This window comes from Halichoerus grypus, chromosome 10 (genome assembly GCF_964656455.1).
Source record: "Halichoerus grypus chromosome 10, mHalGry1.hap1.1, whole genome shotgun sequence".
NCBI lineage: Eukaryota > Metazoa > Chordata > Mammalia > Carnivora > Phocidae > Halichoerus > Halichoerus grypus.
The window spans coordinates 76499814-76525228 of NC_135721.1; the positions used below are offsets into that span (position 1 = coordinate 76499814).

General features: G+C 39.1%; 1 protein-coding gene across 7 annotated transcripts in view; it reads right to left on the reverse strand.

Moving 5' to 3' along the window:
- Positions 1-25415, reverse strand: part of MGAT4A (alpha-1,3-mannosyl-glycoprotein 4-beta-N-acetylglucosaminyltransferase A) — a 126321-nt gene that overhangs the window by 71062 nt on the left and 29844 nt on the right. For 5 of the 7 annotated variants that reach the window (XM_036110748.2, XM_078056647.1, XM_078056644.1 and 2 more), the window contains exon 3: positions 1239-1406. In XM_036110748.2, coding sequence (XP_035966641.1) covers positions 1239-1406 — 168 coding nt within the window. The remainder of the gene's footprint in view (positions 1-1238; positions 1407-25415) is intronic. The other 2 variants (XM_036110749.2, XM_078056646.1) reach the window with 1 other exon arrangement.

Sequence of the window (25415 nt, forward strand, 5' to 3'; positions counted from 1 at the left end):
AAAAATGTTAATAAAAAACACTTGGCAGAGCAGGCTTATGGGTGGTTTATTTTTTATTATCTATACCATTCCATAATTTTAAATGTTACTGTGTCATAACACACATTTCACAATCAGGAGGGGAAACACGGAGCATGAAAATTTAAAAATAAGGTCAGGTAGTGAATCTAAGACAAGAGGAATGAATGATAAAGGATGGAAAAAGATGCTGCTAAATGAAAAAGTATATTAATCTTGAAAGATTACATAAATTTTGAGGTAACTGATTATATACATATGTTAATTTAATTATTAGACTAAGAAAATCACAGAAACAGAGAGGATAATTGACATTCATCTTACTCTAACCACAAGTTCTTAGAGAAGGAACAGATCAGATACCCCCAAAAGTACACACTGTAATAAAACCATATTTTTTTCTTATAAGTCAGAGATAAGAGTACTAATTGCTTCAAATAGCTCAAAGGTTCTCCAGAGTCTGTCTAAAGTCCATACAAGTCACAACATAAACATGTAAAAACACAAAATTAAATTTTTAATCTCATTTGGAATATGCTTTTTAAAAGATCTGGCTTTGGGCGCCTGGGTGGCTCAGTCGTTAAGCATCTGCCTTCGGCTCAGGTCATGATCCCAGGGTCCTGGGATAGTGTCCCATGTGGGGCTCCCTGCTCGGCAGGGAGCCTGCTTCTCCCTCTCCCACTCCCCCTGCTTGTGTTCCCTCTCTCACTCTCTCTCTAATAAATAAAAATTATAATAATAATAAAAAAATAAAAGATGTGGCTTTTTGCTATTGGGGAAATTTATCCAACTGAAATCTAAATCAATATTACACTACTCTCTTGGGGCGCCTGGGTGGCTCAGTCGTTAAGCGTCTGCCTTCGGCTCAGGTCATGATCCCAGGGTCCTGGGATCGAGCCCCGCATCGGGCTCCCTGCTCAGCGGGAAGCCTGCTTCTCCCTCTCCCACTCCCCCTGCTTGTGTTCCCTCTCTCGCTGTGTCTCTCTCTGTCAAATAAATAAAATATTAAAAAAAAAAAAATATTACACTACTCTCTTAAAATCAAATTTAACAATTAAAATTGTTTTATAATTTACCATTATAGGAAAGTTTTGTGTGATGTTTCTCTCTGAAAACAGTAATAAATGCTGGCTGATAAGCTACTTTAAACGACTTTCAAACAAATTACTTCACATAACCCCTTGAAAATACAATTTTTAAACTAAACATATTATTTGTACCTGAAAATTTATTTAATGCATCCTTACTTCCATTTGCTTCTGCTCCTACACGCTTGAACTGTTGTACAATGGCGTTTAATTCAGAAGAGCGCTGAGAGATTCTATGTTCAGCTATTCGAAGACGTTCTTTCAAGGCAAGAAACTCTCGTTGATAAGCAATCAGTTTTTCTAGAAGCAAAACCAAAAGTTTTGAATATATTTAAAAAAAAAACATAAAACATAACTGTAAGATCAGAAATTTTAAAGTCACATTTTCCAGAAAAAGATATTCATTTATGTATTGATACAGAACAGAAAATAAAAAAGAGCCCCAACCAGTTATATATAACAAAGCCTCCACTAACGTAATGCTCCTTTTTGCTTTTTTAGCGTTAGAAAGCAATTTATTTTTTTTCCCTGAGACTTTCTTTAAATTTCTTTTAAATTAAATTCAAGTTAGTAAACATATAGTGTTTTAGTAGTTTCAGGGGTAGAATTTAGTGATTCATCAGTTGTATATAACACCCAGTGCTCATTCCATCACATGCCCTCCTTAATGCCTGTCACCCAGTTACCCAGTCCCCCACGCACCTCCCCTCCAGCAACCCTCAGTTTGCTCCCTATAGTTAAGAGTCTCTTATGGTTTGTCTCCCTCTCTGTTTTTATCTTATTTTTCCTTCCCTTCCCCTAATGTTCATCTGTTGCTCTTAATATTTGTAAGAATGCAAGCACTTTCTACTTATCACTTAAGAAATATAAAGATAGGGAGAAAAGGACAAAAGTTTTTAGGATTAACACTTCAAGCATAATACTAACATCACTTCTCAAAAGGTTCCAACAATTATAAAGATCTTATTTGAATTAAGAAGACAGAGATGAAGTATTGAAACTGATGGTAATATATCTAATATTAAATTACCTCTTTTATAGCATAATTATTTATTTCCATAGGCCATTTCCTCTGTACTTCCTATTCTGCAAAGATTTCCCTAGGCCAGACTTTGGCCAAATTCCTGATTCCTAAAAACCCTATCAGGCAGATGTAAAAAAAAAAAAAAAAAAAAAAAAAAAAAAAGTGGGATGACCCCAGTTAAAAGACATCTGTTTTAATTTGAGAGAATCACAAGTCAGGAAAACCTGGTCTAGGAAATAAAAGTGGATTTTATGAGGATAAATGTAGGCATTGAAACCACAGCATCAGACAGCTCAGAGAGACAAAGTGCAGAGTGAGAAGAGGCCTAAGGACAGAACCTGACATCAAAATCTAAGAGATGGTGGAAGAAAAAGCATTCATTCATCTCGATCAGCAATGCTGAAAGACAGCTGAGGCTATGGGAATAGGAGTAATTTCCACAACCTCATTAAACTAAGAGAAACCCAAACAATGGTGTTCAACTTCTGTATCAAGCTGGATAATCCAAGGCTACTATTTTGACATCTAAACAAAACACACTTTAGAAAGACTACTTTTTATCTAATATTATCAACTCTGCTTTATTCAAGGATAGACTCAATAAGAAACAGACTTACAAAAAATAAATCTGCATGTTTCATAAAGCTAGTCTTAAAAACAGGCATTTATGTTGTTCCTTGTCCCTTACACAAAAGCCCACACAGTAAACATCTCTTCAGAATTTTGTGGCAGGGAAAAAAAAGTCTGTCCTGCTCAACTGTCACTCTTCCCTCTATTGAACAAGGACAGCCATGTAAGCAGCTGTATTCTGCCTTCACTTGCTGGCTGTAGGAGGGAAGGAAGGAGAAAGCAGCATGTGATTAGGTTAGGCATACCAGGGAGCTCTGAGGTGCCAGCAAGGTCCTAATGACGGACCTGGGTGGTGGTCCAATAAAATTCATTGGTATGCATTCATAGTTCAGGCACTTGTCCATACGCATAAACTCATTAAATAAATGTCAAAAAGATACTATTCACAAACACAAAACTATAAACAAGCATAGTCTAACAAAAACTGTAACAATTACAACAAGAGATACTCAAGATTCATGCGATTAAAACTACAAACCCCTTACTGACCCCTATATTAAGAGTAAATGAAGTCACCTCTTAATCCTAAGTGAGAAGACGCAAATTTGTAAAAAAAAAAGATAAATTCTACCCTAAGTTAAATAATAAATTCAATTCAATACCTTTCAAAAAAAATAATGAAACTTTTTTGGAATATGACTTTTTACATGTGATTCTAAAATTCACCCAGAGGAGAGAATGTGTTTAAAGAGGAAAAAAAAAACAAAAAACAAATAATGAAGGGGAACTTGCTCTGAGATCAGAACACACTAGAAGGCTACAGAAATTAAAACAGTGTGAACAAGAGCCAATTACACCAAGCAGGCTGCGTCCACAATCAGCACGAGTGAGCGGTCCCTTCAGTTCTTCCCTCTTTACGTGAGCAAGTTAAAATCCTCTCCTGAATACTCACGCAGTGCTGAGACTGTGGTTTCTTTTCTTTTCTTTTTTTTTTAATATTTTATTTATTTATTTGACAGAAAGAGACACAGCTAGAGAAGGAACACAAGCAGGGGGAGTGGGAGAGGGAGAAGCAGGCTTCCCACCGAGCAGGGAGCCCGATGCGGGGCTTGATCCCAGGACCCTGGGATCATGACCTGAACCAAAGGCAGACGCTCAACGACTGAGCCACCCAGGTGCCCCGAGACTGTGGTTTCTTGACACCATCCACCCAAAAGAGATTTAGAACTCTCTGGAGAATAAGTTTAAGATGAACCTCAAACAATCTGGTGTAAAGTAAGAAAACGCTATTAAAAAAAAAACAAAAACAAAAACAAATACCACAGGACTTGTCAAGAGGGCACAGCAAGGTACCTAAGGGGCTCCCGACCAAATTAGGGACACATTTAAGTACAAAACAAATATTGATAGTAACAGATGAGGGTGATGGGTTTCTTATAGCAGAGTGCCAAATAATAAATGTAGAAGGAATAATGAATGTTGGGGAAAAAAATCACCATTTTGCAGCTATCACAGCACTTACTGATTCAGGCAAGAATCAAAAATAGATGCTAAGACTAACAGGTCAAAGCGTGCTGAGGAACGGGGTATGTATGTCACTTCAGAGTATCTCCCTACAAAGTACTCATTAACTTACAAAGGAAAAAATATGCTAATTTTACCATGGAGAAACCTGGCAGATATCTTCCTTTAGTGATCAGAGTTCACATCAGCAACCAGAAAACAGACATGACATGCCTCCTGATGTGAGGCACAGAGGACACGTCTCATTTGTGTGGCATTCCTGCCAAAAATGCCTAATCTAAATCTAATCTCAAGGAAACATCAGACGCATCCAAACTGAGAGACAAGGTACAAAACAAAAAGCTTGTACTATAAAAAAAAGTCATGGTCATTGAAGACAAAGGCTTGTGAGGAACTGCCACAGATGAAGAGACTGAAGGAGCCATGACAACTCAATGCAAAGCATAGTCCTGGGCTGAAACCTGGACCAGAAAAACTCAACGCTACAAAGAACATTACTGGGAAAAAAAATAACAATATGGGCTACAGACTAGATATTATGCCAATGTTAAATTTCCTAAATTTGATACTCATACTGAAGTACTTTAGCAGAATTTCTTGTTCCTAGGAAATAAACATTCAATTAGTTAGGGGTAAAAAGGCATGATTTCCATAATTTATACCCAAAAAGTTCAAAAAGAAACAAATTATCTACAAATAGAAAGATTATAGAGGCAAAACAGTCACAACAGGTGAAATGTATCGAAAAGTCATTTTGTACTGTCCTTGTGACTCTTCTTCCTTTGCAACTTTTTAAAAAAGTAAGCTGGAGGACTGGATGGCATACAGGTTAGGTCTTTTAGCAGCTCTTGATTGGGAAGGCAGGAATGGACATGAGGGCAGTCTGTCCTTCTGTGCATTTTCTTGGTACTTTTTTTTTTTTTATTATTATTATGTTGTTAGTCACCATACATCATTAGTTTTTGATGTAGTGATCCATGATCCATTGTTTTCGTACAACACCCAGTGCTCCCTGCAGTACGTGCCCTCCTTAATACCCATCACCAGGCTAACCAATCCCCCCTCCCCCCTCCCCTCTAAAACCCTGTTTGTTTCTCAGGTCCATAGTCTCTCATGGTTCATCTCTCCCTCCAATTTCCCCCGCCCATTTTTCCCTTCCTTCTCCTAATGTCCTCCATGTTATTCCTTATGTTCCACAAATAAGTGAAACCATATGATAATTGACTTTCTCTGCTTGACTTATTTCACTTAGCATAATCTCCTCCAGTCCCATCCATGTTGATGTAAAAGTTGGGTATTCATCTTTTCTGATGGCTGAGTCATATTCCATTGTATACATGGACCACATCTTCTTTATCCATTCATCTGTTGAAGGGCATCTCGGCTCTTTCCACAGTTTGGCTATTGCGGACATTGCTGCTATGAACATTGGGGTGCATATGGCCCTTCTTTTCACTACATCTGTGTCTTTGGGGTAAATACCCAGGAGTGCAATTGCTGGGTCATAGGGTAGCTCTAGTTTTAAATTTTTGAGGAACCTCCACGCTGTTTTCCAAAGTGGCTGTACCAACTTGCATTCCCACCAACATTGTAAGAGGGTTCCCCTTTCTCCATAACCTCTCCAACATTTGTTGTTTCTTTCCCTGTCCATTTTGGCCATTCTAACTGGTGTAAGGTGGTATCTCAGTGTGGTTTTGATTTGGATTTCCCTGATGGCTAATGACGATGAACATTTTTTCATGTGTCTGTTAGCCATTTGTATGTCTTCTTCAGAGAAGTGTCTGTTCATCTCTTCTGCCCACTTTTTGACTTGATTATTTGTTTTTTGGGTGTTGAGTTTGAGAAGTTCTTTATAGATTTTGGATACCAGCCCTTTATCTGTAGTGTCATTTGCAAATATCTTCTCCCATTCTGTGGGTTGCCTCTTTGTTTTGTTGACTGTTTCCTTTGCCATGCAGAAGCTTTTTATCTTGATGAAGTCCCAAAAGTTCATTTTTGCTTTTGTTTCACTAGCTTTTGGAGATGTGTCTTGAAAGAAGTTGCTGTGGCCGATGTCAGAGAGGTTACTGCCTATGTTCTCCTCTAGGATTTTGATGGATTCCTGTCTCACATTGAGGTCTTTCATCCACTTCGAGTTTATCTTTGTGAATGGTGTTAGAGAATGGTTGAGTTTCATTCTTCTGCAAGTGGCTGTCCAATTTTCCCAGCACCATTTATTGAAGAGACTTTTTTCCATTGCATGTTTTTTCCTGCTTTGTCAAAGATTATTTGACCATAGAGTTGAGGGTCCATATCTGGGTTCTCTATTCTGTTCCATTGGTCTGTATGTCTGTTTTTGTGCCAGTACCATGCTGTCTTGGTGATCACAGCTTTGTAATATAGCTTGAAATCGGGCAACGTGATGCCCCCAGCTTTGTTTTTCTTTTTCAACATATCCTTGGCGATTTGGGGTCTTTTCTGATTCCATACAAATTTTAGGATTGTTTGTTCCAGCACTTTGAAAAATGTCATTGGAATTTTGATCGGGATGGCATTGAAGGTATAGATTGCTCTGGGTAGCATAGACATTTTAGCAATGTTTATTCTTCCGATCCATGAGCATGGAATATTTTTCCATCTTTTTGTGTCTTCTTCAATTTCTTTGAGTGTTTTGTAGTTCCTATAGATCCTTTACCTCTTTGGTTAGGTTTATTCTGAGGTATCTTATGGTTTTTGGTGCTATTGTAAATGGAATCGTTTCTTTAATTTCTCTTTCAACAGTTGCGTTGTTAGTGTATAAGAAAGCAACTGATTTCTGTGCATTGATTTTGTATCCTGCCACATTACTGAATTGCTGGATGAGTTCTAGTAATTTGGGGGTGCAGTCTTTTGGGTTTTCCACATAAAGTATCATGTCGTCTGCGAAAAGAGAGAGTTTGACTTCTTCTTTGCCAATTTGAATACCTTTTATTTCTTTTTGTTGTCTGATTGCTGTTGCTAGGACTTCTAGTACTATGTTGAACAACAGTGGTGAGAGTGGGCACCCTTGACGTGTTCCTGATCTTAAGGGAAAGGCTCTCAGCTTTTCCCCATTGAGGATGATATTTGCTGTGGGTTTTTCATAGATGGATTTTATGAGCTTGAGGAATGTTCCCTCTATCCCTATACTCTGGAGAGTTTTTTTTTTTTTTTTTTTTTTTTTTGTTTTTAAAGATTTTATTTATTTATTTGACAGAGAGAGAGAGACACAGCAAGAGAGGGAACACAAGCAGGGGGAGTGGGAGAGGGAGAAGCAGGCTTCCCGCCGAGCAGGGAGCCCGATGCGGGGCTCGATCCCAGGACCCCGGGATCATGACCTGAGCCGAAGGCAGACGCTTAACGACTGAGCCACCCAGGCGCCCCCTCTGGAGAGTTTTAAACAGGAAAGGATGTTGTATTTTGTCAAATGCTTTTTCTGCATCAATTGAGAGGACCATATGGTCCTTCTCCCTCCTCTTATTAATGTGTTCTATCACATTGATTGATTTGCGAATGTTGAACCACCCTTGCATCCCGGATATAAATCCCACTTGGTCATGGTGGATGATCCTTTTAATGTATTGTTGGATCCTATTAGCTAGGATTTTGTGGAGGATTTTGGAATCCATATTCATCAGGGATATCGGTCTGAAATTCTCCTTTTTGATGGGGTCTTTGCCTGGTTTGGGGATTAAGGTAATGCTGGCCTCATAGAATGAGTTTGGAAGTTTTCCTTCTGTTTCTATTTTTTGAAACAGCTTCAGTAGAATAAGTATTATTTCTTCTTTGAATGTTTGGTAGAATTCCCCAGGGAATCCATCAGGCCCTGGACTCTTGTTTTTTTGGAGGTTTTTGATCACTGCTTCAATCTCGTTACTGGTTATTGGCCTATTCAGGTTGTCAATTTCTTCCTGTTTCAGTCTTGGCAGCTTATAGGTTTCCAGGAAGGCCTCCATTTCATCCAGAATGCTCAGTTTATTGGCATATAGTTGTTGATAATAATTTCTAATAATTGTTTCTATTTCTTTGGTGTTGGTCGTGATCTCTCTCCTTTCATTCATAATTTTATTAATTTGGGTCCTTTCTCTCTTCTTTTGGATAAGTCTGGCCAGTGGTTTATCAATCTTATTAATTCTTTCAAAGAACCAACTTCTAGTTTCACTGATCTGATCTACTGTGTTTCTGGTTTCTAATTCATTGATTTCTGCTCTAATTTTAATTATTTCTCTTCTAATGCATGGCTTAGGCGTCGTTTGTTGCTTTTTCTCTAGTTCTTTAAGGTGTAGAGTTAGTTGGTGAATTCGGGATTTTTCTACTTTTTTGAGTGAGGCTTGGATGGCTATGTATTTCCCCCTTAGGACTGCCTTTGCAGTATCCCATAGGTTTTGGACTGATGTGTTTTCGTTCTCATTGATTTCCATGAACTGTTTAAGTTCTTCTTTGATTTCTTGGTTGACCCAAACATTCTTGAGCAGAGTGGTCTTTAGCTTCCAAGTGTTTGAATTTCTGCCAAATTTTTTCTTGTGATTGAGTTCCAGTTTTAGAGCATTGTGGTCTGAGAATATGCAGGGAATAATCTGAATCTTTTGGTATCGGTTGAGACCTGATTTGTGACCCAGTATATGGTCTATTCTGGAGAAAGTTCCATGTGCGCTCGAGAAGTATGAGTATTCTGTTGTTTTAGGGTGGAATGTTCTGTAAATATCTATGAGGTCCATCTGGTCCAATGTATCATTCAAAGCTCTTGTTTCCTTGTTGATTCTCTGCTTAGATGATCTGTCCATTGCTGAGAGTGGAGTATTGAGGTCTCCTACAATTAACATATTGTTATCAATATGACTCTTTATTTTGGTTAACAGTTGGCTTATGTAGATGGCTGCTCCCATGTTGGGGGCATAGATATTTACAATTGTTAGATCTTCTTGTTGGATAGACCCTTTAAGAATGATATAGTGTCCTTCTGTGTCTCTTATTACAGACTTTAGTTTAAAATCTAATTTGTCTGATATAAGAATTGCTACCCCAGCTTTCTTTTGAGGTCCGCTGGCATGGAAGATAGCTCTCCATCCCTTCACTTTCAGTCTGGATGTATCTTTAGGTTCAAAATGAGTCTCTTGTAGACAGCATATGGATGGGTCCTGTCTTTTTATCCAATCTGCAACCCTGTGCTGTTTTATGGGAGCGTTTAGGCCATTCACGTTGAGAGTGATCATTGAAAGATATGAATTAATTGTCATCATGTTGCCTGTGAAGACGTTGTTTTTATAGATTGTCCCTGTAAATTTCTGTTGTAGATCACTCTTGGGGTCTTTCTCCTTTTATAGAACCCCCTTAATATTTCTTGCAGGGCCGGCTTAGTGGTCACATATTCTTTCAACTTCTGCCGGTCGTGGAAGCTCTGCATCTCTCCATCCATTCTAAATGAAAGCCTTGCCGGATAAAGTATTCTTGGCTGCATGTTCTTCTCATTTAGTACCCTGAATATGTCTTGCCAGGCTTTTCTGGCTTGCCAGGTCTCTGTGGATAGGTCTGACGTTATTCTGATGTTCCTCCCTCTGTACGTAAGGAATCTCTTCCCCCTAACTGCCCTTAAGATGGTTTCCTTGGTTCTAAGATTTGCAAGTTTTACTATTACATGCCGGGGCATTGGCCTGTTTTCCTTGATCTTAGGAGGGGTCCTCTCTGCCTCTAGGATTCGAATGTTTGTTTCATTCCCCAGAGTAGGGAAGTTCTCAGCTATGATTTGCTCAAATACATCTTCTAGCCCTCTCTCTCTCTCCACTCCCTCCGGGTTTCCAATGATTCTGACATTGGAACGCCTCATGGTGTCACTTATTTCTCTGATTCTGTTTTCATGGATTCTGAGTTGTTTTTCCCTGGCCTCCTCTTTTCCCTTTTTATCTATTATACTGTCTTCCAGATCGCTTATTCGTTCTGCTGCCTCACTTACCCTAGCTGTTAGATTATCTAGATTGGATTGGGTCTCACTGATAGCATTTTTAAGTTCTGCCAATTCACCTTTTATTTCTGCCCTTAGAGACTCTGTGTTGCCATTAATTGATTTCTCCATTCTAGCCATTGTCTTCACAATTGCTAGCCTGAATTCCATCTCCGACATCTTGGTTATATCTGCATCCATTTGTAAATCTGCAGCATAAGTCATAATCTCTGAGTCTTTTCTGTTTTGGGGGCTCCTCCTCCTAGTCATTCTGTTGATGGGTGGTTGAGGGAATGTATAGAGTCCAAATTATTGACCAGAACCCAAGCAAGATGCACCTGTTTTCTTGGGACCTTAGGGTTGCTGGCCTCTTGTTTTCCCAGCCTGTCTTCTGCGGGAGGGGCCTGCCGCGCTGTTACTCAGGCAACCCTGTTTGGGCGGAGTTGCCCTGCCCCCCTGTGGCGGGGGATGGGCTCAGTGGGAATCAGTCTTCGGGGCTTTTGTTCTCTGGCGCCTTTCCGCGTCTCTTCCGCGAGTCAGAGAGAAGAGACCATTTCCAACCCTCTGCCTCAGAGCAGAGAGACCTCAGTCTGTTCTTCAGTGAGCTCTCCAGGCTACACCGTCTCAGTTTCTGTCCCTGCTGCTATAAACTGCAGCGGCCTGGGTTGTGCGCCCCTCCGTAGCACTCCCGGTCCTGCCTCCAGGTGGGGGCACGTCTCTGCCCTTTGTGCTTCTAAAACCACCAGCCGCTCCCAGTTCGCGTGCGCGCGACTCTGCCGCTGGGGGTTTCCACCCCGGAGGTTGCAGTTCACCGGCGGGGACCCCGGCGCACCAGGTTTCCGTCTCGGAGGCTGCAGTTCGCGTGCGCGCGCCCGTCGCTCCGGGTTTCTGTCCAGGGGGCTGCAGTTCGCGTGCGCGCGACCCCTCCGGTCTGGTTTTCCACCCCGGTGGCTGCCCTAAAGTCCTTTCCGGACGCTACCGGTCTGCGAGTCTGTGCCCCGCCTGCAGCGCGCAAGGCTGTCACTCACCGGCGGTGTAGGATTCCCACGGCCAGGCACCCTCCCGCCTCCGTTTATCCTCTGATGTCTGCCCGCAGAATCACGGCTCTCCTCTTCGTACCTCAAAACCAACCACCTGCGATATTCTGTTTGTAGAGATCCAGATCTTCTTACATCTCAGGCTGGTTTCATGGGTGCTCAGAGTGGTCTGGTAGATATCCAGCTCAATTCCGGGGACCAGTTGAAATAGGGTCCCCTACTCCTCCGCCATCTTTCCCCCCTCCTCTTGGTACTTTTTGAAACCACTTCTCAGAGTCCAGTTTCACCAAGTAGGGAGAGTAACCAGTACCAGCAGAGAAATGTCCCCACCCCTAATTCCAGAACACTGCTCTGCTTTGAGGTGACCTGGCCAGGCTTCTGAAAAGATCTCTTGGGCCCACAGAGTGCTGGATAAAGTCCTAAGTATTTTCTTTCAGCCCAGATGCTAGTGTTGCTGTTAGCCCAAAGCCCACAGCTATGAAAGGGCCCCAAATGGGTCATTTCCCATCTCTCACAGCCATCCTTGGTTTCTAACTCCATCTTTCCATATTAAAAGGGTTCTCTCCATGACATCAGAGCAAGTCCATACTCCATCTAGAAAGCCACGTCAATGAAAAAGAGTATGTGTGGTAAAGCCCTCAGCTAGACCTGCTAGGAATACCACAGAACGCTGTTGGCTCTGCTAACAGAAAAGAGTTACATATAATCTCCCCACAGCCCTCCTAAGAGTGCAGTCCATCCTCTGTCATCTACCCAAACACAGGCTCACTAGTGACTTCTAGAATTTTCTCTACCTATATTTCCCATAGTATTACACTGCTCCCTTGAGGAGAGTGATATGTCATCCCAGAAGTTCAAACTTTAGCATAATAGACAAAAAAAATTCCTTCAAATTAGTGATCACATGTTTGACAATTCTCTGTTCTCAACACTAGTAACACAATTCTTATTTTTGCTTTTCTTTAATCATTTCAATCAGTTTCTGTTGGGGGATTGGCAGGAAACCGTGTGGGAACTCTTATACTATCATCTTACTGGGAAATGCCTAGTTTTGTTTGTTTTTTTTATTGTAGACCGAATCTAACTTTTTTTAATTGCAGAAAATTATATATCCAGATGAGACAATGAAAGTACAAATCATGCTGCATGAACCTAAGACTCTAAAACATACAAAATTTCCAAAGAAACCACTTTATTTCCCTCAAAGCAAATAATCAAGCCAGTTTTCCACGGAAAAGTGTACCAATAGGTCCTCAAAGACTTATTAGGTTGAACCAGATGAAATTGCTGATATTTGATCAACAAAAATGTCAATTTCATGTGGTTCAACAATTTAAAAATAACAGCTTTGGACTCAACAATTTAAAAATGTGTGAACAATATAGATGAAAAATTAACACAAACAAAAAGGTACTAAAAACTAATACCCAATATGTAATACATAAAAACAGAGCAAAAACCTTCACTTTTCAAATAGTACCTCTTTATTAGCAAGATGTGGGGATACTATGGAATCCTATGAGCTAACATTAAAAACTGGCTTTTTATGTTAAAATTAAAATTACCAAAAATTAAACCCACTTTTAAATTTAATTTTAAAATATATTAAACAATAAAATTCTGGCACCAGGAAGAATGTTGATAAATAATCTGGTTCATCCCTCTGTCCTTTAGTACTACAATGAACTATTTCACACAAATGTTTAAAAAAACATATATATATGTGTATATACACGAGTGAGGAGCTCCCTTAGAAATAGATTCCACAATTTAACAAGCTTTACTTTTCAGGAAATCATTGCCTTTGAAAAACATTTCACTCCACATTCATCATTCTTAGACAACCGTTTTTTAAAATAGAAGGCCCAGATGAAATTATGGGCAGGTTCTCATTTAAAAATCTCTTAAAAAGTAGGGGTGCCTAGGTGGCTCAGCTGTTAAGCGTCTGCCTTCGGCTCAGGTCATGATCCCAGGGTCCTGGGATCGAGCCCTGCATCAGGTGCCCTGCTCAGCGGGAAGCCTGCTTCTCCCTCTCCCACTCCCCCTGCTTGTGTTCCCTCTCTCGCTGTCTCTCTCTGTCAAATAAATAAATAAAATCTTTAAAAAAATAAATAAATCAAATGAGTAATTTTGTTGGGGGTCATTGAAAACTGGGTTTTTAAGTATGGGAGAAACAAATACAGCTGTAAGATTAATGATGTTAAGCAAAAACTCTAGAGCTCTGAATCTGAATAAAGTATAATAGAAACTAATGGTTATTCTATTTATTAAAACATTTTAAAATATAGGGGCACCTGGGTGGCTCAGTCGTTAAGTGTCTGCCTTCGGCTCAGGTCATGATCCCAGGGTCCTGGGATCGAGCCCCGCATTGGGCTCCCTGCTCTGCGGGAAGCCTGCTTCCCCCTCCCCCACTCCCCTTGCTGTGTTCCCCTCTCTTGCTGTGTCTCTCTCTGTCAAATAAATAAAATCTTTAAAAAATAAAAAAATAAAAAATAAAAATCTCTTAAAAAACAAAAGAACTGGATTCAGAAAGGATTTAGAAGAACTAGTCTAGAAAAGCCAAAAGGCAAGTGAGCAGGACTCCAAATGACTTAGGTTGAATGGAATTTGAACAGACAATTCTAATTAGAATGGATATAGCTAAAAGTTACAAACAAGATGAGGTATCTCATTCTCTAACATTCCCGTGCGTAAGAACCACCTGGAAGAGATTGTGAAAACAAAATTCTGGACCCCACCTCCAGAGATTTTGATTCAGTGGGTATGACGTGGTACTTAAGAATTTTAAACAAGCGGGGCACCTGGGTGGCTTGGTTGGTTAAGTGTCTGACTCTTAATTTTGGCTCAGGTCATGATCTCAGGATTGTGATATCGAGCCCCATGCCGGGCTCCGTGCTGGGTGTGGAGCCTGCGTAAGATTCTCTTTCTCCCTCTGCCCCGCCCCACCCCTCTTAAAAAAAATTTCAAACAAGCTCCAAGGTGATGCTAAGACATCTGCTTAGCAGCAACTGATATAAACCAATACTGTCCTCAAAGTAGGTCTAGACTCAAGCAGCCTAGAAATTTATGTAGTTCTGCTCTGCTATCAACTAGCTGCTTCTCCTCTCTCTGGCTTACATGTTAAGGGATCCAGGGACAGAATGTTCAGGACATAATCCTCAAGATTACACCTGGGGCACAGAGGGATTTCAAGATATCCAGTGGACACCTATTTCCAAGGTCCTCTTAAAAATTATGTAGAATTACCAAAATCATTCCCTGTTTCTGGAGTATTCCACTCAGGATTCACCATACAAGCAAGGATTAGAAAAAGACCTGCACCCTTCTAAACTCAAAAGGGAAAATGGGGCTCATAGATACACAGAATCATATACTTTATTTAAATTAAAACAATGAGTAAAATTTCTTTGTTCCCTCACAGAATGTTTTCACTATGCTTACAAAACAGAATCCTAACCAGTGAATGAATACCAGACAAGTTATGGTTGAGAAGTTTTCTGGAATAAAATCACTATTTTCAAGTTGTCCCCTAAGTAATATAATCATTAACAATGTCATTCAAAACTGACTTTCATGTAGAGGTTTAATAAGTTAAAATCTATCCACTGACCTTTATTTATAAAGCACAATCCCTTAAGATAATCAAATGATGCTGCATATACCTGTTACAACAGACTCTAGAAATATTTTCTTAATCTAAATAGCTGCAAATAATTTTCCTTGATTTCTCTGAGGACAGGGAAATCTCTTTTTAGCAATTATCCTAAAGTCCCAAAATCCATTATCAATAGTGAAATGAGATGAAAAAAACAGTAAGTTGCATAACTTAGGATAATGCTTACTAGACTATACTTAGCCATATGTTTATAACCATTCTTTACTTTCAAAATATACCAACAATGATTTTATTAAACCTGACTTTTAAAAATTCATCAAGCTATAAGGAGCTTGGAGTAAAAATTATCAGTTATGAACTCTTTTCCTTGAGTATTTAAAATTATTAGCAGACGTTTTCCAAAGAAGTGCTTTGTCCCCAAAGGAAAAATTGTATCCTAAAAGATATAATGGTATGTATTTTCCTCATGAAGAATCTCTCAAGACAGAGCATTACTTTCTACATTAGAATCATCTTTATTTAAAAAGCAGAATACTGACCATTAGCCAGTCCTACACTACGGATAGCCCTACCAACAAACATCATGTCCTCTTTCTGTATCTCCCTCACTAGATCTGGTTATTCCTTTTATGATCTATTTCATGCTTTCTTCTTCCCTCTCTCTTTACTTTCCTCCTGTTTCTTATTTGCCACCTTTCTCTCCTAATACTCTTCTGCAAAACCCTTTTCAAATTCTTCTGTGTTTCTTTCTGGACTTCTCATTTTCATCCACAAACTTCCCATCTCTCACCTCTTTCTTCTTTCATATTATTCACACTCCCCCCATCCACCCTGCAATATCCCCACCTTCTCTGCTGTGTTTGTTTTATATTACTGAGGACTTTTTTCTCCAATTGGCATAAGCAGTCCACTTGCCTGGAGACACTAATTTTGTTGTCTTTTGTCTCACTGAAAACAATCGAGAATTTAGGATTTTTCCTTCTTGGAACCACAATGGCCAAAAAAAAAAAAAAAAAAGGAAATTGACAGGAAAACATTTCACAATTACTCAATAAATCAGAAAATGAATGTGGAGAGACAGGTAATACCACTCTAAACTCCAATTACAGATCAAAACAGAGATCCCCCTAGCCTTCCCACTAACTATAATAAAAACCCTAGACATTACATATTACGAATACAAAGAAGACTCAAAGGTAGAGAGAAGAAGGCAGATAGAAGGGACAGTGGGACCCAAGGAACAACACAACAGTGAGTTCTCCGAGTCTCTTCTTTTTGCTTCATATATTCCAGATTGAGTACTGGAGAAGCCAGTGTCTTGGAAACACCCCAAGCACCCCAGGAGCATATAAAAACACCCCAAGAAAAACTTGCTCTCTCCAGACAAAGGACTAAGGATGGAGCAACCTAGCAAGAGGGAAAACTTTTAAACAATATACACTATATTTCTGACCAAACACCATGAAAACAACCATGATCCATCTCCACCCCACTGGTGAAAGCCAACCACGGAGTCTAGACCTCCACCCATGTCCAACTGTAACAAGGACACACACACACACACACACACACACACACACACACACACACACACACACGGGTGATATCAGAAAAGACTGTGTGGGGCGTCTGGGTCGTGCAGCCAGTTGAGCATCCAACTCTTGGTTTCAGCTCAGGTCATGATCTCGAGCTCATGAGATCGAGCCCCACAACAGCCTCCACACTCAGCATGGAGTCTGCTTCAGATTCTCTCTCCCTCTGCCCCTCATGATCTCTTTCTCTCTAGAATAAATAAATAAGTTTAAAAAAAAAAAAAAGGAAGACTGTGTGAAGAGTGAGGATTACTTACATTATCCTTCAGCAGTAATGTGCTCCCCAAATGCATTATCAGTAGAGGCCACACAGAAAACAGTAACAGGGTACTTCCCCTCTGCCAGCCAAAGTTAGTGTCATCAGAGGCCTAAGAGGGAACCAATCTCCCACCTCTGCACAACAGGAAGGAGGAGCCCCTTCCCAATGGGTAACAACAGAGGCCAAATAAGGAGGATGGACTTCTACCTCACCAGGCAGTAATAAGGTGGCACTCCACCTTCCCCTCCAAATCCAAAAATGGTGTCAGAAAAGATCAGCTAAGGGGTGCCTGGGTGGCTCAGTCGTTAAGCATCTGACTTCGGCTCAGGTCATGATCTCGGGGTCCTGGGATCGAGCCCCACATGAGGCTCCCTGCTCAGTGGGGAGTCTGCTTGTGTCTCTTCCTCTGCCCCTCTCCCATGTTCTCTCTCAAATGAATAAAATCTTTGGAAGGAAGGAAGAAAGGGAGGGAGGGAGGGAGGGAAAAGGCCAGCTAAGACAGACAACTTAAACAAGACCCAGAGTCTCATAACATAATACCCAAAATGCCCTAGATAGCTGAAAATCACCCATCATACTAAGAATCAGGAAAATCTCAACCTGAAAGAGAAAAGACAATCAGTAAATGCCAACACCAAGATGACACAGATGTTGGAATTATCTGATAAAGTTTTTAAAGCAGCCATCATAAAAATGTTTCAACAGGCAAATTAAAAAACTGAAAAGAAAAAAAAAAGAAACCCTATGCAAAGAAATAGAGGACAGAAGTTATAGAAACAAATGAAAATTTTACAACAGAAAATACCATAACTGAAACTTAAAAAAATTAATGTATGGACTGAATAGCAGAATGAAGAAGAAAGAAGAAAGTGTCAGTGAATCTTGAGAAAGACAACCAAAATTGCCCAATCTGAACAACAAAGAGAAAACAGACGAGAAAAAAATTTTTTAACAGTCTCAGGACCCTTGAAACTATAACAAAAGATCTAAGATCTAACATTCCTGTCAACAGGATCCCAGAAAGAAAAAACAAAGAGAGTGGGCTGGGAAAAGTATTAGAAAAATAATGGCCAGAATTTCCCAAATTTGGCAGAAGATGTAAACACACATAAGGATGTAAGAAGCTGAGAAAATAACAAAAAAGATAAACCCAAAGAAACCTATGCCAAGAAACAACATAAATGAACTTCAGAAAACTAGAGACAAAGAAAAAATTCTGACAGCAGCCAGAGAGAAATGACACATTATCTACTGGAAAAAAATAATAATAACTTGAATAACTGCAGATTTCTCCTCAGAAATCATGGCAGCCAGAAAGAAATGGCATGACATTTTTCAAGTACTGAAAAAAAAAAAAAGAACTATCAACCACAAGTTCCGCATCTGGCAAAACTATCAAATCAAGACATTCTCAAAGGAAAACCAATGGAAATTTTCATCAGCAAACCTACCCTAAAAAAAAAATGGCTAAAAGGAAGTTCTGGAAATGGAAAGGATAAAACAAGGAATCTTGGAACATCAGGAAGGAAGAAAGAACTGAAAGAACAAAAATAGGGTAAACACAAGATTGCCAAATTATGCTTGGTGGCTAAAGCAAAAAGTATAACATTGTCTATGTACATTCTCAATGTAGAGAAAATATTTTAAAACAATTATAAACTGTGGAGGGTAAAGGGGCTTTCACTCAAACTGATAAAATGCCAATAGCAGTAAACTGCAATAAGATTTATATATATACATAGATATATAGGTATTTTATAGATTTTATAGATTTATAGATATATAGATATTTTACTGGTTGCTCTAGGTGTCATATATACATGACAGAGCAATCAGTAAAATATCTATACCAAGGGATACACTCAAAATACTACAGATAAATAATAATGCAATTTTTTAAACATTCAAGCAATCCTTAAGCAGTTAGGAAAATGAACAGAGAAACAACAAAAAAAAGAGGGAATAGTGAATAAAAATAAAATGACAAGACTTTATAAAGCCTAACATCACGAATCACATTAAATGTTAGTAGTCTAAAAATACCAGTTAAAAGTGAGATTGGTAGAGTGGACTAAAAATACATAATCCACGGGTGCCTGGGTGGTGCAGTCGGCGGAGCACCTGACTCTTGGTTTCAGCTCAGAGTCTGATCTCAGGTTTGTGGGATCGAGCCCCACATAGGACGCCACGCTCAGTGGGGAGTCTGCTGTGACTCTCTCTCCTTCTGCCTCTGCCTCTCCATTCCCACTCTCTCCCTCTCAAAAAGTAAAATAAAATCTTTAAAAAAAAAAATACATAATCCAATTATATGATCTCTATTCCAGGCCATGGAATCTCACTCAGAAATTAAAAGGAACACGGGGCGCCTGGGTGGCTCAGTCAGTTAAGCATCTGCCTTCAGCTCAGGTTGTGATCCCAGGGACCTGGGATCGAGCCCTGCATCGGGCTCCCCACTGATCAAGGAGTTGCTTCTCCTTCTACCCCTCATCCTCATCATGTGTGCTCGCTTCCCCCCCCAAATATATAAATAAAATCTTAAAAAAAAATAAAAATAAAAAAGAACAAACTACTGAAACACCCAACAACCTGGATGGATTTCAATTATGCTGAGTGAAAAACATCAACTGTAGTAGGTCACATACAGTATGATTCCATTTGTATAACATTTTCAACATGACAAAGTTATAGTAAGGAATCACAGAGTAGTGGTTGCCAGGAGTCAGGGAGGTGGGGAGGAGCAGGAGTGACTGTAAAGGGGTAGCACAAAGGAGATCTTTATGGTGATAAAATTGTTCTTTACCTTGGTGGTGCTGGTGGTTACGAGAATCTGTACAAGTGATAATACGGCAGAGAACTATACACACCCATAGTACCAATGTCAATTTCCCAATTTTGGCATTGTACATTACACATATATAACTTATCATAACAAGTAACCATTAGAGAGGAATGGGTAAGGTTACACTGTATCCCTCTGTACCATCTGCAACTTCCTGTAATTCTCTAATTATTTTAAATAGTTTTTTAAAAAGCAAAACAAAAAAGAACCAAATGATGAACAATAATTTCTAAGGACAAAAAGGAAACACAGCATTTTCATCCAGTTGGTCATATAATTGGACGGACATCCTCACAATATCTACCATAAAAAGCGAGAACATCCTGTTTTGCTAAAAGGATGGATAATGGTATTCTCTTGTCTAGCATGTATGTGTGCAACAATATTTACTGGATTAGTTCCTAAGTAGACAAATGGTCAAGGCTAATTCGCATACAAAAGTGATTAAAAAGAGATGATGCAAAAATGAAAAGACTTCACTGGCTTCATCATTCTGTTGTTTATCAATTTAATAATGAAAATGTTTTGCAATTAAGAAGCAAATAAGACAGCCATCTTCTTCTTCAACAAAATTATCAGCTGCAAAATTTCCAGAAGTTTTGTGTTTCGATGATTCAAGTGCAAAAGAACTAGAAGTAATGATGAGTTAGAACCCATTAAAGATGTATTTAAAATCAAGAATTAGAATTTACAAGCAGGGTGTGTTCCAGGTTCAAGCATGATAGCTGATGAGCAGTTAGTTGTGTTTGAGGACATTGCCCATCTCAATTTGTATACCTACCAAACCAGAAAAATGTGCAATAAAAATTTGGCTTTGCTAAATTTAAATTATTAAAATTTACAATAAAGTTTTTTTTTCACTACCCCTTTATTCTTATTTCTGTATTATTTGTAAAATTACTTACAATAAAAATAGATGAAGGTTGTCCACTGGACCCAGATGATAAACAATGATAAAATAATGATAAAAATCATAATATATCACATGATAATCATATCATAATAAAATGATAAAACATTATTTTTCCTGGTAAAATGAGGGCTTTTAGACTGAGCTTAGGGAAACTGCCACTTCCATCCACAGTTCATCCCTTTCCACACTACTTAAGGCAAATCTCAGTGTTTGGGGTTTCTGCTCTAGAACCATGCTGCAGAAGGGTAGAAAGGATTAAGGAGGTCAACAAGCATCTCATGATTTCATCCACTCTAACAAAGTGACCTATTAGAGTAATAGCTCATCTACACTGTTAATCCAACTCCACATCTCTTTCATCTAAGGACCTACGGGCATACAGAGAGGATGGCCCTACTCATACAGACCCCAACCTCTGCTGTCTGTTGCTACAAAAAATACACACCCTCAAGTTCTCATTTATAGGCTGAGCATACTTCTCAAAAATTCCGTAGGCCCTTTCTGAAGTTTTTCATACACTCTGCAATTTCACCACATTTGCCTACCTTGGTGCTCATCTATCCTCACTTCTTCACACAGATACCATTGTAAGCCCTCATTTTATCCTTCACCTGGATTAGAATATAACTGTTTTCCATGCCTTCTGGTATTCATTTCCAGCTATTCTCTGGATGATCACATAGCTTACCTTCCAAACTGGAAACCCTTAAGTGACTCCCTACTTAACTCTCCAACATTATCTGTAATATCACTTAGGATTATTTCTTGCTTCAATATTATCAAACTGCTTGGGTCTCTCCAAACCCAGTATAAGTTTTACCCCCTCAGTGCATGCTGTCTGCTTATCACACCTACCCTTCTCTTTCTTCATTTGATGAAATTCCATTCATCCTTCAAAAATTCCTTGGTCGTCTTCCCTATGAAGCTTTCTCTGACCTCTGTCCTCTGTTTAGCTCCTCTTTATCTTTTTTTTAATGATTTGAGCGGGGGGAGGGGCAGAGGGAGAGAAGCAGACTCCCCACTGAGCGTGGAACCTGATGCGGTGCTCGATCTCACAACCCTGAGATCATGACCTGAGCTGAAATCAAGAGTCGGATGCTTAACCGATTGTAGCTCCTCTTTATCTTAATTACACTCCTATTTTATATCTACTACACTGTGCTATAATTACATATATATCTCCGTTCCCCTACTAAACTATGAGTTCCATGATGGCAAATATGTCAGGAATTCCCAGGTTCACTGATTCAATAGAAGGACTCACAGTACTCAGCATACAGTCATATAAGCACAGGGAAAAGGCACATGTGTAGCAGTCTGGAGGAAACCAGGTACAAGCATCCAGGTCTTCTCCCAGTGGAGTAATACAGGACACACTTAATTCCTCCAGCAATGAATTCTGACAACACATGCAAAGTGTTATCTACCAGTAAAGCTCACTAGAGACTCAATGCCCAAGATTGTTATTAGAGGCTAATCATGTAGGCAAGCTCTGCCTAGCACATACCAAAATTCCAGACTCTAAGAAGGAAAGCAGATGTTCAGCATAAACCAAATTGCTTATACAAATAATTGAGGCACAATAAGCCACTCTTACCATGTAGGGTAAGTTTTATATCAGTGTTTACCGGCCAAGTTCCCAGATGTGAGCCAAGAGGTCCAGCCTTGCAAGCAGGCCTTTCTAATGATAAGCAGTCTCAGATCTGTTAACTCTCTTTACAGAAGGGATCACATTTTAGAATTTTTTCCCCTAAATGTCAATGCCTTGTAGAATGCTAGGTAATTAGTAGCTATGCCAGTGAACTGCAAATCCTCTTAAATTAAAAAAAAAAAAAATTATCAGAAACTGATATGTATAAAACTTGTCATAGCATTATTTATACGGTTAAGCTAATGATGGTAATTATATAACAGAATGTTTTGGACCCACTAAAAACCATGACATGGGAAACATCTGTGATATATTAAGCAAAAAGATAGGTTATGCAACGTGCCCAATATGATACCAATTACATTTATATTTAGTATAGTAGCTCTCAAGCTTTTTGGTCTCAGAACTCCTTTACAGTCTTCAAAATTAGAGGACCCCAAAGACCTTTTGTTTATGTGAATTATATCCATCAATATTTACCATATTTGAAATTAAAACCAATTAACATATAAAATATTTAAAATTTTAAAAACAATAAACCCTTTACATGTTAACATAATATATTTTACAAAAAAATATTTTCTAAAAAAATTTAGTAGAGTGGCATTTGCTCAAATCTAATGTCTGGCTTAACAAAATACAGCTGAATTCTCATAGCTGCTTCTGGTATTTCTTTTGAGAATGAAAAAGGCAATAACCAAATAATTTATCAGTATTTCTATAAAAATAGTCTTGACTTCATGAACCTCCTGAAAAGGTCCCAGGAATCCTCATGTCCTTGAACCACACTGTGAGAACCACCAGTCCAGAAAAATGAAAGAAAATATACCAAAAAGTTAACAACATAGTTCTACCTGCTAGATTCCACTAACATTCTATTTCCGATTTCTGTGCATTTATATTCTATTAAATAAGACTTATCTGATAGCTTTTTTTTTTAAATGCTATTCTTGTCTACTACCAGTTTAAGGGTGCAACATACTTTATCCATGTACTTCATTAAACAATGGAGCCTAGAACTGGACAATTACTCATATCCCCAAAGCCTGGCTGGCAGTCTTTCGAAAGCATCACAAAAAATTCAGTTAGCTAATGTTCTGTAATAATCCAGTGTTCTCAATTTAGTCCTCTAATATGTCAACCATGAATAATATCCTTTCAGAGTTAAGAATACGTCAAGCATAGATTTCCACACAACCTCTGAGCACAGCACATGCTTAAGCAGCTTCCCAACCTGGAAAAATTAGATTAGGAAAATGTTTTAGGAAATGGATGGTAGCCAATGAAGCTGAACATAAAATAATACCATACCAAGCCCAAGGGCTAAATCTGCCAACTTTAATATATAAATAAGAAAGGCGACTGGCCTACCTGGCAGAATTTAGGTCTATATTCTAGCCCCTCTTCAGGTTCTGTTTTAAAATTAGCTCCTTATTTATAATACCTCAGATATTAAAGAGTTTTCTTTTTTTTTTTTTAGAGATTCAATATGGCAAAAACTTTACGCCATGATTTTATGTGTATATATTTAGAGCTTGAAGAATCTTAGGTGTAATGGGTCTCAAGCCTGCCTACAAATCAGAATCACCTGACAGAACATTTAAAAAGTGCCCAGGGGACTTCTAACTTCTACCATAACAGATTGAGGAGGCCCGCAGATCCTCTTCCTAATAGCAACTGTAAAGCTTGCCAAACGAGTCAAAAAACCAACCAGAGGCATACAACAAATTGTTTATTCATGAAAACACTGCACTTTGAGTAAGAACAGAGTAAGTTCTTCTTTGCCAGGTGTTGCCCTCATCCCTCCTCAGCTATATCACTTCAGAAGTTCAACAAGGCAGGGGGAGGCCTTGAAACCAGCAGATTCACTGTCACTGCCAGAGGGGACTCACTTGATTTGGAGTGTGGGTCCAAGTGGCAATCTCTGGGGCAAATGAAAGGGAAGGTCAGCGTCTCCGACAGCCTGAGGCTACTGTACTATATGGAGCAAGCAATGGACTGGCAGACGAGCCAGGGGACTTAATGAGAAGTTCCAGAGAGTGAGACAGCTCTAGGGAGCTTAAAAAGCTCTTCACAGTTCAGATTGACCAGAGGCTAGGAGCATGCATGGCAGAGACCAGAGCGTGCCCAAGCCACCCACACATGCCTGGCACACACACAGAGCAACTGACTTAGAGGCAAGAGGAGAGGAAAGTCAAGGCAGACTTGAGAACAGCCTCAAGTGTGACTGCACCACAAAAACCTGTTAGCAGAGAACGGAGGTCTTACCGGCTCAAATTGTTTGACTATAACCCTTGACCAATCTTTGGCTGAACACTATTCTAAGTGCTTAAAAATAAAAACAAATCAAAACAAAAGTGTAGAAAGATTATCAGTAGCCACATACTGTGGAAAAGACAGACTTCGGAGAGTTAGCCCAGTCAAGTTACTGAACAAATAAGCAAGTAAAACCACCAACAGCTTCAGGGATAAAATTTAAAAAGTAAGAATCCACAGTTGCATCAATATATTATCTAAAATATACAGTAGTCAACAAATCTTTACGAGACATACAAAGTAAAAAGAAGGTGTGACCTGTAGTCGGGGGAAAAAATAAAAAGCAGTCCACAGAAATGGTCTCTGAGTGTTCCCAGATGTTGGATTTCGCAGACAAAGACTTCAAAACAGCTACTATAAAAGAACTAAATAAAACCACATTTACAGAATTAAAGGAAAGTGTGATAAAAACTGATGTAATGAATAGAGAAAACAAAGGGGTAGAAATTATAAAACAAAAATGGAAATTCTGCAGTTGAAGCTCAACCCCACATTTCTGATGACAAAAGAATCCATGACCTTGAAGCTAGATCAATAGAAATTATCCAGTCTGAAGAAGACAGAAAAAAGACTGAAGAAAACTGAGCTATCATCAAGCATACTCGGGAAAGGAGAGAGAAAAAGTGGTAGAAAAACATATGGAAAAAGTAATGGCTTTCCACGAACTAGGAAGAGAGGGAACTTCCTTAACTTGAGAAAGAATATCAACAAAAAAATCTCCAGCTAATACCACACTTAATGAGAAAACTAGATGCTCTCCTACAAAGATCAGGAGCAAGGTAAGGATGTCTGCTCATACCACTCCTATTCAGCGTCATACGGGAAGTCCTGAATGATGCAATAAAACAGGGAAAGGAAATAAAAAGTGTATAGATTGGGAAGAAAAACAAAACTCTGTTTGCACATGATGTTATCTACATGGAAGATTCCAAAGATCAACAAAAAAACTCCTGGAACTAATAAGCAATTATAGCAAGGTTTCAAGATACAAGGTTAATACACAAAAATCAAGTGCTTTCTTATATAATGGTAA